The 18,212-nt window shown below is 36.8% G+C and overlaps 1 protein-coding gene across 1 annotated transcript in view; it reads left to right on the forward strand.

Annotated features, from left to right (window-relative positions):
• Window positions 1-16,841, forward strand: part of CFAP46 (cilia and flagella associated protein 46) — a 75,525-nt gene extending 58,684 nt beyond the window's left edge. The window contains exons 48-62 of the mRNA XM_059477043.1: window positions 355-452; window positions 1,127-1,206; window positions 1,596-1,747; window positions 3,751-3,872; window positions 4,249-4,334; window positions 5,283-5,447; window positions 7,108-7,184; window positions 7,735-7,795; window positions 7,887-7,922; window positions 9,330-9,432; window positions 10,622-10,734; window positions 12,886-12,967; window positions 14,835-14,971; window positions 15,473-15,559; window positions 16,340-16,841. Coding sequence (XP_059333026.1) covers window positions 355-452; window positions 1,127-1,206; window positions 1,596-1,747; window positions 3,751-3,872; window positions 4,249-4,334; window positions 5,283-5,447; window positions 7,108-7,184; window positions 7,735-7,795; window positions 7,887-7,922; window positions 9,330-9,432; window positions 10,622-10,734; window positions 12,886-12,967; window positions 14,835-14,971; window positions 15,473-15,559; window positions 16,340-16,476 — 1,536 coding nt within the window. The 3' untranslated portion in view covers window positions 16,477-16,841. The remainder of the gene's footprint in view (window positions 1-354; window positions 453-1,126; window positions 1,207-1,595; window positions 1,748-3,750; window positions 3,873-4,248; window positions 4,335-5,282; window positions 5,448-7,107; window positions 7,185-7,734; window positions 7,796-7,886; window positions 7,923-9,329; window positions 9,433-10,621; window positions 10,735-12,885; window positions 12,968-14,834; window positions 14,972-15,472; window positions 15,560-16,339) is intronic.
• The last annotated feature ends 1,371 nt before the right edge of the window (window positions 16,842-18,212 follow it).

Raw genomic sequence — 18,212 nt, forward strand, 5'->3', positions numbered from 1 at the left:
GTTCTTCTGCACTGCACAAAAATTACATGATCATGGAATGGTTGAGGTTATAGAAAATCTCTGAAGGTCATCTTGTAAACCCCTCCTCCTCAAGCAAGGGCCACCTAGAGCTTGTTGCCCATGACCACGTCCAGATGGCTTTTGCATTATCTCCAGAAATGGAGGCCCCATCTGGACAGCTTGTGCCAGAATTTCCTCTTGCTCAGACAGAGCCTACTGTCCTGGCACCTCTGCTGAGTGTGTGGACTTTGAGTACATTCTTTCCTAGAATAACTATCAGTTTTCTAATGAAAGAACTGAGAATGGCATTTATAAAGTCTATGAAAATAATAGTGCTTTTGAACTACTGTACAGGCATGGAGAAACCTCTGTATTCCTGTTGAACATTTTAATATAGTGGATGAATTGCCATCCAGTTTCTGCATAGTTATTCTCCAGCATTCAGAAGACAGGTATAAAATTTCATAATTTTGATCTGTTTGTTACAAATATAGTCTTTTTTATGTGGTTGAATATTGCCTTTCACTTCTAATTTTGATGGATTTAAATTTTAGGATAATGAACTAATTAATATATAAATAAAACTGCCTGTGGCTCAATGTTATGTTTTCTGTTCTTCCCATTTTCCTAATTATCTCTCAAATCCCCAGAGTCACTTGAAAGGTTTCAAGTCATTCTTAATATGATTCCTAAGTTCTATTGAGAGTTTCCTGCTTTTATTGCTTATGCTCTTGGAAATGTTAGAAGGGGTCATGTTTAGCTTTATAAAGCCACTAATTATCTGATTATAGCAGCCTAATTAGCTGCAATAAACGAGCTCATAAATTGAGCAACTGACTATGAGAGCATTCACCAATTTAAAAGGTCTTTAACGCTTGTCATGGGACAAATAGAAATCTACCTTACTGGTTACACAGTGATAAAAGAATTTCCCTTACCACTCTCAGTTTGTTCCAGCTAGAATTTGCAGGTTTTTGCATCCAGGGTGGGGGTAGTTACTGCATCATGAGAGTATTTGTGAGCACATTAAATTAGAGGGCAGTAATTACTCATCTAATAAATCTGAGTCATATAAACAAGGCTAGACAGTCAAATAATCTATTCAGCTCTTTTCTGGTTTCCACAGATCACAGTTGTACAGTTCATTGATTGAGGTGCCCAAAGTAAGTACTGCAAAGCAGAAAGGAAAACCCCCTCAGCGGTTGGGTAAGTACCTCTTACTTTCAAGAGACAAAAATCATTGCACTGATGTTATGAGAAGGCTCATGTCTTTCACTGTTGCAGTTAGCAAACATTTTAGATACTTTTAAAAAGAATTTTAACTCTTCCTAATTGCCAAGGAACATAAATTCGTAAATATGTGTCTCATTATCAAATGTCATGTATCTAGTCACAATTTATATAACTTTTGTTTGTAGTTCAATGCTGAAGTTGTTACAAATAAATGAGTTTTTTTCATTGTACATATCTGTATATGTTTTCTGCTTATCTATCTAGATTTTATTTTTAAATAATGCCATGACTGATGGTGTTTATGCAATCATTTCTTCAAGTACAAATATACTCTTACAAGGGTGTTATCCTTCTTTTAACAGTGCAGGCAAAAGTTTCTCGATTTCCTGTGAATCCTGATGCGTTTCGTATTTTGTTGGAAAAAATGCATCTTTACAAGGACAAAAGGATGAAGAATCATCTTAAACAAACTCTTATTCACAACTTGAAAGACCGTGTCTCCGAAACAGATGTGGTAATATATTTTAGTACCTTATATTTAAAATCGGATGAAAAACATGTACTAAAAATATGATAGACATTCTTTATGCAGAATTTTTCAGTTCGTTCCAAGTGTCGCATCCCTAGTCTTCACAGTTACTGTACGCTTGGTACTCTGCTTCAGAATTTAATCTTACTGTGCTACAGTTGCTGTATTTGTCATTCAGGATCTTTGAAATGTTCGGTAGTTAATCAGAATTAAAATGGTGCAGTTAAGATCAGTTTACTTGAAAATGGGCCAAATTTCAGAGATTTCTGGCGATGGGCACTTGGGCCTTGCTCTCAAGAGCAGACAGCAGGGCAGCTGGCTGGGGAAGCTCATTGCCTTGTCACCTCTGCTGGGCACCCTGGGTGGCCACACGGACCTGTGCCACTCTGCTGCTCTCTCAGGGTGCCAGCGGCAGACTGGCACTCCCGGGATGGGAAATGCAGGATTTGATTCACCTCTGCTGGGCACCCTGGGTGGCACACAGAGCAGGGCCAGGCTGCCTCTCTCGCTGGGTGCCAGCTGCAGACTGGCACTCCCGGGATGGGAAATGCAGGATTTGATTCACCTCTGCTGGGCACCCTGGGTGGCACACAGAGCAGGGCCAGGTTGCCCCTCTCGCTGGGTGCCAGCTGCAGACTGGCACTCCTGCGATGTGAAATGCAGGATTTGATTCACCTCTGCTGGGCACCCTGGGTGGCACACAGAGCAGGGCCAGGCTGCCCCTCTCGCTGGGTGCCAGCTGCAGACTGGCACTCCTGCGATGTGAAATGCAGCCTCTCGGGGAGGGGAGGCTCTCATAGCAACCTCCCAAAGAAATGCGAGAGAAAATGCAAAAGGGAGCCTCCTCCTGCACTGCCTCAGCTCCACAGCAAAGGCCACGGGGCAGGAGAGAGGCGAGAGAGAGCGACGGCACGCGAGAGCTCTGCTTGGGTGGTGACTTTTGCAAGGCGTCGGCACTCCCGTGCCCTGTGGTTCTGGTTCTGGCTGCAGGGCCTGAAAGGAACAGTGACAATTTTGTGCACATAGAGATACAGGGTACAGTAACAGTCTGGGTTACCCTGCACATTGACGAATCTGGTTCTTGAATTATAATTCTGATTTATTCATCCTGTTACCATCTTTCGGTTAAGATACCAAGTACTGCAGTTGGTTGAAGTGTTGATGATCACTTTCTCTTGCCTATGGCCAGACTTTGTTGTACTGGCAAGTTTGCAAAGATTGCTGTATTTGGGTAAGTCAAAAAAAAGGTGCTAAGATAGTGTCACGTTGAACAGGTGAAAAAAACAAGTGACTTAGCTTTTTAAAAAGCACATGAATTAAACTCCCAGAACTTATGCATGCACCCTATACTGAGCCACACAAGCCTTGGATGAGGATTTGATTCATTAATAGCAACATTCTTCACCATTTAGTTGAGTTTGTTCAGTTAGTGGATTTTTGTCCATCTAGGCTGATTTTACAAACCTCAGTTTTCAATGTCTATCTCTCCGGCATGATTCTATTTTCTTCTTCTCCGTTTTCTTTTCTGATTAATTAATTGGCTCCACTGATCTCTCCATATGCTTTCATTTGCTTCTTCTGTATTCTTCATACAGTTTCTGTTCACTTCTTAAAGTTGTCCTTATACAGTTTCTTCTCACTATTTGAAGGAACACATTCTAATTTCTTTCTGCTGTAGTTTTCTGCCATTTTCCATTGAAATTACTGAAGTATATTAATTGTTTAAATAGTAAGTATTGACACCTTCTAGTAATTCTAATGTTATTTTGCAAAATGCTGGTACAAAATTTTGAAATAAAGTAGTTTTGAAACCAACTTCTTATATTTGTATTTTCCATTTTATGATCTTTCACACTATTTTATTTAGTCTCTGATTTAAAATATTACAAAATGTGTATATAATATGGTATTTAACAAGAATGGAGTTTGAATTGACTTTCAGTTTACAATTGAAAGTATTCTAATTTTTGTTTTTGTGTGTGTGAAAGACTCCAACAGAGAAAACAGGTGATAGTGACCTTGATTTGACATCAGATTTCTCTGAAATAATAGAAATGATGGAAGAGTATCTGAAACCAACCTTGTCACAGTTTGATTTTTCTGCTATCAGGTAAGATATATTGACTTTGATTATCAATTGTGAAAACAGACCTGTGACTCAAGTCCCTCAAATAAAGGAATGATTTTAGAAAGGATACTCTGTTGAATGAAGGTTCCATGTCTTGAAAGAGAGTAGAGTCAGGATATGTCAGACTAAGGGACTGAGCAATGTGAAGGACAAATGGCCATTTCTGAGAAGCATTGTTCTCCAGCTTAAGTTATATTTAAGTTGAAACTCAAGATGCAACAGTATAATTAAAATGATTAAAGATGGGATTTCTAAAGGACAGGAAATTCTAAGGGAGAGTGTCCTTTATGTAAAATTTCATTGAAAGTGATGCAGAAATTGAAGCTGGTAATATTTTCCAATAATTTCCTCTTCCCAGAGAATCCCAGTGTGTATCAGTTTCAGCATCTGAAACAGGAAAAAAGAAAGTGAAAGATAAGGACACCAAACAAGGTGGAATGCAGGGTATGTCTTCCCTTGAGTTGTGTGTGTGTCTGTGTGTATGTGTGTGAACTGATACTAAAATCCAGTAATTTAAATTTTAATTTTATTTAAAACAAGGAGAGGACAAAGGCTTTTTAGCATTGTTTTTTTCTGTTTTATTTTCTATATCAAGTCAAATGTTTCAGTATACTTTCAAAGATAGATTTAGATGCTGGAGCAATGCTTCTGCATTTATTTAGAGTCTTCCAAACCATACAGTCTGTAGACACCTAAATGAATGGCTTTATCACAAACCAATTTTCAGGAGAAGAGCTACAATAAGGAACTTTCTTAAGCCGGTAGATCAGTAAATGTCTTTGTTTTGTCCTTTTTTTTTTTTTTTTGCTTTTAGCTTTATGGACTCTCACAGGATGATAGTTGCATACAAACCTAATGCTACAGTATGTCTCTAAACACATCTCAAGAATACACATCTGCAAAAACTGGATAAATTGTCTCCCATGCATACGCTCTTTCTCCGTAGAGCAGAAATATTGCCATCATAATATTTAGTACTTTTTTCCTTAAATAACAGAAACAAAATTTTTCTACAGAACAACACAGTATTGGATAAGAGTGCCTTTACAACTCTATTTTTTGTAACCAATCACTTCTGTGGCAGTTTTGCATTTCCAAATATTGTTTTCCTGAATGTGTTTTATATACCTGAACTTGGACCTGAGATGGTTGGTTATTAATTCAGGGATGTTATTCCCTCTGAAGAATTGGTGTTAACAAGTGCATAGAAATTTGACAACATCTTAAGAGTAATTATGTAAAAAGACATATTTTTTCTTAATGCACTTAATCCACAGTACAATGAAGTTCACGTGTCATACAATGGAGGAAACAGGTTTTTGCATCTAACTGCAATTGTTTGTAGACAAACTGAGAACTAAATCTCAATCATGTTCTGTCACATCTCCTTAGATACACCCCTGGATTTAGGATTGTCTGTGGTATTACTAGGGGACACATTATTGATGGAGTTGCCTTTGGAAGCTCTGAGTGTATTTAAGGATGAAGGAATAAGTTCTCTTTCCAGAGATTTTTCTCTACAGTTTCTCTACAATCGACTACACTGGACTGAGTCAGGTACTATTAGATAAATATGTTTTCCTTTAGCATAATGATGCATAAAAAAGATACTTTAAAATTTAAATATGAATTGTGGTGTATATTTTACTGGAAGACAAGCACATGCAGTAGGTTTCCAGTATCTTAGGTGGACTAGATAGAGCAGTAGACTTATTTCAGTAATGTACAGGCTGATTATAGGAGCAGTGATAGCTAATTTAAAAAAACAATGACACTTTACAGAATTATGTAAAACTCAGCGGGATCTAGAACTGTAAAGAAACTTAGAAGCATGTTGTTAAATCTTCAAAGCTATTTTCAGCTGCAATGAATAAAAGGAAGTAAGAATTCACACTTCTGTAATTTTTTTTATCGCTACTCTAAGACTTTGCTTTAAATACCAAATGTAAAATTTTACTCTCTGAAATCTTTCCTCTCAGTTCTTGTGCTACACCTGTGCAAAATCAAATCCCCACAGGCTTTAGGAACTTTCCCTACTGCTGGCACTTACACCCTACATAAACTCTAGCAAATTGAGGTTAAATAACGTAGTTTGGCAGCGCCTAAACTTCTCCTTATGGCATCTTAAAACTCATTTTTTAGATGTAGAAGTGAGTAATAAATGCACCAAGCCATTTTTGTATGAATCGATGATACCTTCTATTAATAAAGTTAAAAATTTTAAGCTGCATTTTTCTCATAGGTAGAGAAAACCACATAAAATTATTAAAACTAGTTGGTCCATGATAAAAAATAGACCAAGTATAGAAAATCTCACTCTGTACCATGAAACTATTCTGTTCTAGAGAGGTATTTGTATTGTGTCCATATCTGTAATATTTAGCCTCCAGTATAACCTATTCTGTTTTTTCATTTCACTCCTTCTTTCTAAAGGGAAAGAATTGTAAGTAATGTGAGATTAGCATATTTTTACTTTATGTACTATTACAGGCCTTTTAGAAATACAAGTTTTAGAACATGTAGGTTTTTTCTATTTCTGTTTTTCCCTTTTTCACAGTGGAACTTATGGTTACATAATTTTAGAAGTAGATAAATGAGAGGAAGCAGAGTTGAAAAGTCTCTGTTCTTTCAATTGTGGCAGATGAGCAGTATGATCTCAAGCTTCCATGAACTTGCAGGGCACTCAGCAATAACTGGCTGAGGTGTACTCTTGGTTATAATCATATATACAGTGAGAAACATAAGACAGTTTTCTATGCTTTTTAAAATTCCCTTAAAGAAATAAAAAATCCAATTCAAATATGAAACTTCCTTTTTCCTTTAGATCTATGTCCCACAGAAACTTCAGTGATTACATTAACATCAACAATTAATAGATATGGTAAACTACTTAGAAAGTGCTTTGATGATCATTGTTCAACCCTATCCAAAATTGGCAGTGTAATGAAGCATTTCATGTCCAAGGGATCACATCTCCTTGTTTTTCACTTTAAAGCCTTCATTTTTAGGCAAGAAGGCTTGGATCCTTACCTTGCTGTGTTTTGAAATGAATTGTTATATTTTTATGTAATCTATTGTTGTTATTATTTTTATTATTACTGCTAGCAGTACTATTACTACTACTACTACTTAATGATATTAAATATGTACAGTCCTTCAAGGACATTTATTTGCGAAGCTGCCCATATATTAATTTTTTTTCTTTTCGTTTTCACAGAAACTGAATTAAAAAAAAAAGTTGAAACATCTAAAGAAAAAACCACAAAAGCTCAACAGAAAAAGAATGTCCAAATGGTGAACTTTTCACATTTTTTGTAAATAACCAGAGAACTTGCGTAGAAAAGTGTGAAAGTGGGTTGCATAAAAGCTCATTATGTGTGCTAGAATTCTGAAATTGAGTGAATGTCTCATAAGTCTGAAAGAATCTTGCTTCCTGTTGATTTTGCAAGGAGTTTTTCTTTGAAGAATCACACTTTATAAATGGGACATATTCAACAAACCACAAAGGAAGCTGTTTAAAGTTACTGAAAATAATTTCTGCAAAAAAAATTTTATTTTATATACTTATTGCATATGTTTTTATAAATTTATATTTATATTTGCATATATATCTATATATGTGCCCACACGTGTGTATATATGTGTAATATATGTATATGCATTGTAGCTAATGCAGAATAGTTATTAATTTCCACTGATAATTGAACACCATGATGCTTTTAAACCCAGATTCAAAACTCTGTCAATTGTTTGATGTGTCTTTCTCTTAGTTGTTTGACACAAATAATGCAATACTGTTAGTATTTAATTGATGATTTAACATATGTACTATTTTTCATTGTAGGCACCAATTAATCGTGATCTACCTTCTAATTGCTTGTCTGTTGATACACGTAATTTAAAATGTATCCTTTCACAACCTATTGGCTACGTGTATCAGCTAAATTTCCTTCTTTTGTTGTTTGAATACATTGTTTGTGATTAACTGTTTATCAGATATTGTGGACCCCTATAATGAAGGAAGAGAAGCAGGTAATATATATTAAATAATATTTTATTTACGATCTACCAATGGAATTTAGAATTGTTTTGTACCAAAAAATGAAGTCATGACATCAAGATGTTGGCAACAAAGCATTCCTTTTCACCAGAACAGCACAGCTTATCACCTGTATATGGTGCATGTGTGCAACAGCACAACCAACAGTTAATGGAGGGTTTTAGCTCCAGAAAGACAGACTGATTTGGGTTGGAAGGGACCCCAAATCCCCCCAGTGCCACCCCTGCCATGGCAGGGACACCTCCCACTGTCCCAGGTGCTCCAGCCCCAGTGTCCAGCCTGGCCTTGGGCACTGCCAGGGATGCAGGGGCAGCCACAGCTGCTCTGGGCACCTGTGCCAGGGCTGCCCACCCTGCCAGGGAACAACTCCCAATTCCCAATATCCCACCCAGCCCTGCCAGGGAACAATTCCCAATTCCCAATATCCCATCCAGCCCTGCCAGGGAACAATTCCCAATTCCCAATATCCCATCCCACCCTCACAGGGAACAATTCCCAATTCCCAATATCCCATCCCACCCTCACAGGGAACAATTCCCAATTCCCAATATCCCACCCAGCCCTGCCAGGGAACAATTCCCAATTCCCAATCTCCCATCCAGCCCTGCCAGGGAACAATTCCTTCCTGATATCTAACCTAAACCCACTATGTTTCAGTGTGAAGCCATTTGCCCTTGTCCTGTCACTGTATGTTCTTGTAAATAGCCTTTCTCCATCTGTCTTGTTGGCTCCCTTCAGATGTTGAAATAGTTACTAACTCTAAACACCATGCAAAAGAAGCCACAGAACAATCAGTATCATACAGAGTGTGTCTCCATGTGTTTGTAGTTCTCCTTCAGAGCAGATCAATATAAAACACTTCATGTGCTCAATATCTGATTTTAACTTTTATACTAGTATGAAAATGTAGTCAAAAGGAGAAGATTGTTTATCATTAAATGTGCAATGTCCTTGGAGAGAAGGGGTAATTTTGGAGTCTTGTTTTCTGAAATCAGGACTCTAGAAACTCAGTTAGTTTATCCACCCACTTAAGTCCTCTCTGAGCCTCTGCCACAGAACTGTATGACAGTACTGGTTTTCAATTCTTTACCCTTTTTTCAGGATACCTAAAAGTTTTTCTTTGTGTCCTTAACCCATCTACCAAATAATCCTTGTTCACTGTAAAAGACACCATTCAAATGGGCATCTGATTTTGTTCTGAAAATGTCACAATTGTTTTAATCTTAAAAGTCAGACTTAGGTTTCAAAAAACATAAAATCTAATGATGACTTAAAACCCTATAAATATTATAGTGACATTTTAAAGTTATTGAAATTGAGATTGCCCAAAGTAGTTTGTAGTATGTTACATTCATAATGATAAAATTCTGTTGTTACAGAAGCTCTAAGTCCTTCCCGAAAAATTCAGGAAATACTAGAAAAATACCGTGCCCTATTTAAAGTGCAGTGGGAAGGTGTCATTGGCCATATGTGTGCTCCAAGGTATGTAATATTCTGTCTGCTTTCTTGTTTTATCCATATTTCTTGTTTAAAACTGTGCCTATTTTCAGAGAATTTGTCCATAAAATAGGGTCACATTTCGCTGAGCTGATAAACACATAGCAAACCATTGTTGTTGTATCAAACACAGATCTAGGTTTGTAGACAGAATATTTTAGGGATCTGAAGCAGAGTGCTGCAAAGTGATTTAAGCAGGCTGGTTTTGTCAGAGTTGCTATATATGTAAATAATCTAATTTTGATGGAAAGTCTTCTGGTGCAGTCTTTGGTGAATACACATATGTGAGCAGAAGTGTAATTTCTGGCTTTGGTCATAATTGTTTGCAAATCTGAGTCATAAAACCATAGCATCTCCATGCATCTTCAGCCAACTGCAAATGGGAGCACAGATTTCAGAAGCAGAGTAGTGAAGGTACAGCACACAGTTTCCAAATTCAAACATTGACCATGAAGCTACTGCCATTCTATCGAGTCTGCTCATAAACACACTTTGTTCTTTATAGAAATAGTTCACTTTTAAGATCATAGCCATAGGGGAATAAAAGGGACCTCAAGAGGTCAAACAGTGACAATCCCTATGAGATAACGTGGCCATCACTGGACCTTCCTTCCTAACTGCTAGTTCAGCAGTCAGTCCTTTGGAATTTTACCTCTGAGTAGGTACTCCACTATTTTTTCATAAAAATTGCGAAGATCATTATTATCAAAGTGCAGTTTTTGCTGCCAGCTGGCCTGATTACCCACATCTCTTTTTAAAAACCAATTGCTTATGTCCTGGTGGGTATACACACGACTGCTCCCTTTGAATGTTGGACAAAGACTCTATTTTAAAGCTGTACCATACATACAGTGATGATTTTTAAAAATTTTATTTTTTTGATGGAGAGGCTGGTATTTATCTAAAAATACACTATGCCTCTTGCACACTATGAGATGTTACCGAGTCATCATTTTAATACAAGGACATAGTATTAATAATTCATATGAATTATTATACTTCGCACAGAATTCTGCAGCCATGTTTATCTTCTTGATTTGCATGGTGACTTTTGTTATCATTATTCCTGGAGTAAATTACACTGAACTGTTTGCTGTGGATAATTTCTGAAAAGTATGCCTGTAAAAGAGTAACATAAAAGTAACTTATTCTCTTCCTTCTTCTTTGCTCTCAGCCAAGCTGAATGGGAGCAGCTGCTGACAAGCTGCAGCGCATTTCTGTTCTATGGGATGGAGAGATTCATGTCTCATGTGTTGCTTAATTGGTTGGTGGCTATGAACATCCCAAGTAAGCTAAGCAAATTGAGAAATATATTTAATTACACCAACTTTTATTCCTAGATGTGTCCTATTGTATCATTATCACAATATTGATATGGGCAATTAAGGGCTTTTTTCTAGATCCAAGGTTTTTAGTCAGAAAACCTTTGTATTATGTAGGTTTTATTCTGTTGCACAGCTTTCTCGTAAATCCTCACAAATAAGCTTAGTCCTTCTTCCTTTCCATGTGTTGGGATTTCCTAGGTTTCAAAAATTAAGTCAATATCTAATGGTTTTCTCAGTAAACCGTCTAATTTTCTTTGGAATTTAGTATTTGGTTGCAAGATATTTTTTAATGGTAAGAACAACCTCTGCAGTGCCACTTCAAGTGCCAAAATTTGTAAGTCTCTGCTGAGGCAAGCAAGAATTGTCCATCAGGGCTAGGTTAGTGCTGAAGGATTACTCTGGTATTACAGAGCGTTTGTAGATTCTGTAAAGTCTCTGTACCCTCTGTAGAGGGTATTTTTTCTCTGTTTCTTCACAACTAATTAGTCCTTCTGTTGTAACCTCAGGCTTAGATTCAGGACTGGTTTTTCAGATTAACAATCTTCATTTCTCCTCCTGTTTTCCTTGCACATCTGGAAGAAGCTTGATTTCAGAGTTGTGCTGAATTTGTCAGGGTAGCTCTATTGTGTTGACATGTGAAAGACGTGAGGACAGTACACATCAGATTGTGAAGCCCTGTAGAGAAACAGGAAGCTTCTTTATGAAGCTTTGATTTTAAAAGTGATTTTAATATCTATATGTAAATATTACAAGAAATAAGAAAATATGTTTTCTCTGGATTCGTGGATCGTGACTGAAGATGGTATTTCAGATGTCCATAGACCAGATATTTACAGGTCTGGCAACTTTTGGAAAGTTGTTAAACCTTGCCCTTTTTCCTACTCTTAAAATATGCCAGGATTAATTCTGTCTGAGATTTCTGAAAGCTCTAACCTAGACCAAATATTATGAAGTATTTGTTTTGGTCATGTACATGACGAAATAAAATAGATAATTGCTAAATCTGAGCATGAGACCAGACTGACAAAGAGAATACAGTGGTTTAGCAAATCCTGAAATGCAAGATTATGATGCAAATTTATGCGGAGTGTAATTTGGGAGAGTCTAGTGGGAGATATTATGCTTGAGGGAAAATAATCAATTAATCATTAATAAGGTATGACTGCTTAAGGGGCAGAGTTACAGAGCAGACTCAAGAGATGGATCACAAATTAAGCAACGTACCCTTGCTAGTGTTAAAAAACCCCCAAGGTCTGTATGGGGTAGCTATAGAGGAGTGTCATGTGCAAGCTGTGTGAAATAATTTCCCACTCTACATAATATTCCTAAGGTCTCACCAGGAGGAAAACATCAACCACATAGAGTAAGTTACTGCTAGAGAACACTAGGAGTGGTCAAAAGGCTGTACCACAGCTTTTGTGCTTAGTTTTATTAATAAATATGTACGTATTAATATGTTCATATGCATTTAAAACATGCTTTCAGAGGAAAGATTGACATATTGAGAGGAGATGTGATAGACGTTTTAAGTGTGTCAAAGACTTTGCAGGCAGAGAAGTAATTTACTTCTCATCTGCTTGGGATAGGAGAATAAGTAACAGATTTAAGCTACAGCAAACCAAGCAGTAGACAAAACCTTTTAATTCTGAGAGGATTCTGAGTTGTTTTACTGGAGACTTTTAAGGAAAATAAGGTATGTTAGGGACGTAACTTGGTTGTACTTTGTGGAGAGGAGCTGTGGTACAAAAAAATTTCAATACCTGCATACCATAAACATCCAAGAGTTTATAACTATAGTTGGGTCATACAGGTCATTGGCTGGTAATAAGATGGTATGTGGACTTCATTAACAATTATGCTAATGTGGCATAGGGAAAAAAATCCTGAAAAACATGATGGAAAAGTGTAGCAAAATTACATTAAATAATGCTAGGATTACTATTAGTGTACTTTCACACAGTACTTGACAATTGCAGCTGAAATATCTAGGTTTTATATTAGTGGTTTAGACTGTGTTCAAGAAAGTAATTAACTTACAAAAGGCCTGATTTACTTTAATTATTATACTGGGCATTATTATCAGTGCGAACACCATTGCTATATTTTTTTCCAGAATGCCGTTTGGTGATTCTTCTGGATCTGGTAAGATCACAGCAAAGTTACCAAAGAATTGCCAACGCTGATGTCCACAAAAGGTAGGTAAAGTCAGTTTCAGTAAAGTCCACAATAAAGTAGATTATTTCAAAGAAAAGTTAAAATTTTGACTTATGAATATTATCCTTTACTTCTGTAAGAAAAAGAGCTTCTTTTTAGGACTAAATAGGATGAAAGCTCTGTTAGAAGGCAATGATAAGAAAATATGACACAGAAACCTTGCTGTATTACACATACCTCACAAGTCTGAGTACAAGATTCTCAAAATGTTCTAATTGAATACCTAAATTTTCCTTTGACAGATAAACTGCTATGAGTCCCTCTGAGGGTTCATACGTGGACAAGTTTAACAATCAGATTTTTATTTAAACAAATTATTATAGCATGTAAAATAACCTGTTCAGAATTTTTTTGTATGAATTGCAGCTTTTTTTAATCTTTAAAAGCATTTCATTATTATCATTGCTTTTAAGTTGGCAGGTTTTACATTCTTTTATTGCATGTCCATTGTGAATTCTTGACAGATGCCAGCGTGTCCTAATTCTATTCATTAATTATTTAGACCATGCCGAATTTTCAGATAAGCTGATCATACTCTTGAGGGATGAGATGCCTTGCAGGGGGTGCAGATAGATTGGAGCATTGGGCAATCAGCAGTGACATGAAATTTAGCAAGAGCAAATGACAGACTCCTCGCTGGTGCCCAGGTAATGCTGGACACAGGTGTGAACCTGGAGAGGGGCAGCCGGAGCGCAGCCCTGCAGAAAGGCCCCTGAGGCTGGGCCAGCACCGGGCCTGGGCAGCGAGCGAGCAGAGCACGTCCTGGGGACAGAAATATTGACTGTTCTAGTTATTCATTCAGTGAAGAAGAAATAGAAAAAAATTGTCTAAAAAATACTGTTTAATTAGTGCAACAATGCATAAATTAAATCTAGTTATATGTAAAATAGGTTATATACATATCGACATATGTAAATATGCAGATGTCTGAGTGTATAAACAAACTCCTGGTATTTTTTTATATCCTTTTTGATCCCAAACAGCCATTTCTTAAAGTAAACCAAAACACAATTCCTTAAGCTAGTTTTTCAAACTCAAAGATTTTGAAATCTCAATTCAATAGTTTAGTGAATTTATCAATAAGAGTTACATGTTTAAGTCCAAAAGCTTCCTGAAAATTTAGAATAACATTTATTTAAAAAATGAGTCACATAAACTCCATAGACAATCAGATAGCATCACCCCAAAAGATTGCCGAAAACTTTCATTATCATGTTTTGATGAAGTTACTATAAAAAGCAAGTCTGAATAAAACCAAAGTGCAACCTTCTATTTACTGCAGTTTCAACGTTAGAGTATCACTCCCCTTTTATGACTAAAATAATTTTGCCAAAGATGCTGAAATATTCAGCAGTAAAAACTCGAAACCCACATTGCACACGATTTGCTATTAAGCCTCCGAATCAACACCATACTTACAACAAAGAACAAGGTTTCAGTTCCTGCAATATTTTGTCTAAACATGTCTAAACATGTCTTTTCACATCTGAGTCTCAATTTTTTGACTGTCTTATAAAAGGTATTCTGCAGTGTTTTGTAAAGGTTAGGGTCATACTACTCCTTTCAGATTTCCAGAGATGTCCAGAAGTACAGTAACATGACAAGAGAGTAAATCCTGTGGTAAAACTGCATAAGGAAAAAATGTTGAGAGAAGGTTACCTGAATTCATTGTATTAAATTCATTGTATTAAATTCAAAGTGCTGTACGAGTGTTGGAAAACACTTGATGATCAGCGTACAAGAAAATATACTCTGACATTCTTTCTCCTTCTATCAAAAAAACATTGTATATTTAGTCATATTTTTATATACTATGCGTTTTTATATATTATTGATCTCTTTCTTTAGTTGTCCACGTATTGCTCTAGAGAGACCAACAGAGACAGCAATGCTTCTAAGCCTGACAGGTGTTGGTTCCGTAGTAGCCACGCAGTGGTACACAAACCTGGAGGAGAATGCAGGAAGGCTGGAGTCCTTGTTTGAGAGTGAGTGTTTGTGTTGCCCCAGCTGCTGTGAGCATCGCTCCAGGGACTGTGTGTACGTGCCTGTCTCCTGTCGCTCCTTTCTTTGCTCCTCACCAAACTCTGCCTGCAGTTTGTGTAGGAGGTGAACTGCAGCAGCAGCCACCGTGTGCTGGACAGGTTGATCTTTCACACAGAGCAATAACCTTCTTAAAACAGATTTGGTGGGGGGTTGTTTATGGTCATGTGGTAAGAATAGGATTTATATGGTGAGAAGCACTGCCCCAGGACATGGCCATCTCTAGTTACATAAACCATGGGGAAAAAATCCCCTGGATGTAACTTATATCTGCACAGATACATTGCTCAAATCTGTAAAGATACCCTTTTTCATTGCCTTTTAAATGGAAAACCATTTCATGGTTTTCACCATTTCATGGTGAAAGCACCAGACTCTATGGTTGATACTTTCTTGTTTTTCAAAACTTTCATTAAAAACTCACAGAAACTAACATTTCTTTCCAGATTTGCTAAGCTTTGGTAGAACGACTGGGCAGACAATTCGTGTTCTTCAGAAAAGTAGAAGTCATGGGAAAAGACATTCCATGAAAGGTAAGCATTACAAGGCTTGGTATAAAGACTGGCTATAAACACTAACTAGAACCTTTAGATCGGTAGTTCACAGGTGTAAGTGAAACCTTACAGATGAGCTATTACAATTTTCTCTGAAACTACTTAAAAGAGCTGGGAGTCAGAAGACCACTGATACAATATCATAACTGGAGTAGCCATATTTTATATAAATAAAATTCTAGGGAGGCTTTGACATAGCTGACTAAAGGCTAAAATTTTTTCTCCACTGAACAAATCAGGTAGTGTTACTAACAAGGTCAATCAGGAGCACAACATAGACAATATAAATGGTATGGGATTATAAGCTGCAAAAAGATCAGTAGGATCTCCAGTGATTTTAGACAGTCTGCATTGTACAGGGCATACTACACATAAGAAATATCCGGCATCTTGTTGGAGAGAGGGGAAGAATTTCTGAGTAAAACAATTTCTAATATACTGTCTATAAAATTGTACTGCTATTTTTCAATGTACAGGACTTATCTTTTAAAATAAGGTTTAATAAAATTAATTTTATTTATAGTTTGAAATGTCATAGAATTGAAGAAAGAACTCAGATCAGAAATATTTCCTAGTTTTCTGTTTTTCTTTTTCAGAAAATGCTTCTTCAATATAGTGGCCGTTGTCAATATTTTTAAAATAATGTTAAAGAACCATAAGTATTAATCAAAGAGAAGATGTGTTAAATTATAGTATTTACAGCATTCTTATATTTAGTCATATTCAGAAATAACAATGGTTTTTAATACATTTTTATAGTGGAAGCAGATTCTCGCAGCTCTCCTGAAGACAAAATAGAAGAGCAGACTCTTTGCACTTCCTCAGATCCTCCTGCAAGTCATCCATCGTGTTTTAACTGTGTGCTCTATGGTTTACCCAACATAATTCTGATGTAATTTGTGTCAATATTTTCATACTGATCTAAGGAGAGGTGAGATTAAGAAAATGTGCATATTGCTGTTTCAGATGTAGACAGTTTGATATTAGCATGTCAGGAAAATAGCATATATAGCTCAGAAATTTCAGTTAGTGCTCTAAGGTTTTTTTATCTTAGTGAATCCTTCAAAAATTTGGTACGTACCAACATATTTTAAAGAAAAGTGGGCTTGATGCATGAATGGAATTGGAATGTATCAATGTCAGTGCTTCCATTTGGAAAAATATTTCCTTGATGTATTTTATTTTTGCATGGACTATTCATCAGAAACATACCTAGAAAATTTACCAAGTGACCTTATTCTGAATGAGCTGATCTTTTTATGTGGAAGTAGTTGTAGTTTAATTAGAAAACAAATTAGTCTTAAATAAAACGGTTGATAATTTTTGCTTTCTTTATTTTCCTGTGTTTTTCTTTAATAACATTCCCAACATAATTCCTTCCCAATATCCCACCCATCCCTGCCCTCTGGCACTGGGAGCCATTCCCTGTGTCCTGTCCCTCCATCCCTGTCCCCAGTCCCTCTGCAGCTCTCCTGGAGCCCCTTCAGGCCCTGCCAGGGGCTCTGAGCTCTCCCTGGAGCTGCTCCTGCCCAGGTGAGCCCCCCCAGGTGTCCCAGCCTGGCTCCAGAGGGGCTCCAGCCCTTGGAGCATCTCTGTGACCTCCTCTGGACTTGCTCTTATACTGGGGACTCTTGAGCTAGATGCAGTTCTCCATCTGGACTTTCACAAGAGTGAGAAATTATTTTTATTATATGAATCAGTCAATTGTTTTAATGAAATAAAAATATTAAAATATTTTAAAATTTAAAATACTTACCTGATTTTTAAAAATAATTCTAAGGTATTCATTTATTTGACTATGAGCTCTTAATTTTTACAATATTACACAGTGTTTGGCAACCTGGAGGAAAAAAATCCTACCAACTAATGACCCAGAAATAAATTAGAGTAGATACACCTTAGGACGTATGAGTTCTCTTGTCGAATGACATTGGCACAAGCCCAAACAACAAGAATAAGAGCTTCTGAAAATATTTCATCTACGTGGCACTACATCATTCCTATGCACTGTATTCATTCATACAAGAAATATTAAGCAGTTAGTGCTATTCCATGTATCAAGGGCTTTAAAATAACTTTCTGAATTATGTCTCAGCAACATAACAAATCACACTATCAATTAGCTTTTATAACAGAAATGGCATTTCATAATATATTTTAGCATGAAAAGAATTGGTCAGCTGAAATTTATGTAATCTGAAAAATGTGAGGAAGAAAAAAATCATGGTGAGTTTATTGATGATATTCTAGGACAAGAACGTCATTTGAGTTGTACATAGCTGTCCAAGAAAAGTGTGTGGTTCTAAAGAGTCTGCAGTAAAAAGCTGCAGCAAGTTTGCTACAAAATGATAAAACAAACAAAAATAAGAGAATCTCTGTCCTTAGTCCCTGGCTTAACCTCTTTAAAATTATCCTTCCCTAAGCAGTGATTCAAGGATTTCATGGCACATGTGCGTCCCTCTCTGCAGAGCTGCTGTGGCTGGTGCTGCTGTCCCTGCTCTGCCAGGGATGCAGTGGAGCAGGCACCACGACGGAGCAGCTGCTGCTGCTGCTGCAGGTGTTCATGGGCAGGGAAATCAGAGCAGGTTTCAGTGTGGTGTACACATCATTCCCATCATTATTTAAGACCATT

Source organism: Ammospiza nelsoni, chromosome 8 (genome assembly GCF_027579445.1).
Source record: "Ammospiza nelsoni isolate bAmmNel1 chromosome 8, bAmmNel1.pri, whole genome shotgun sequence".
NCBI lineage: Eukaryota > Metazoa > Chordata > Aves > Passeriformes > Passerellidae > Ammospiza > Ammospiza nelsoni.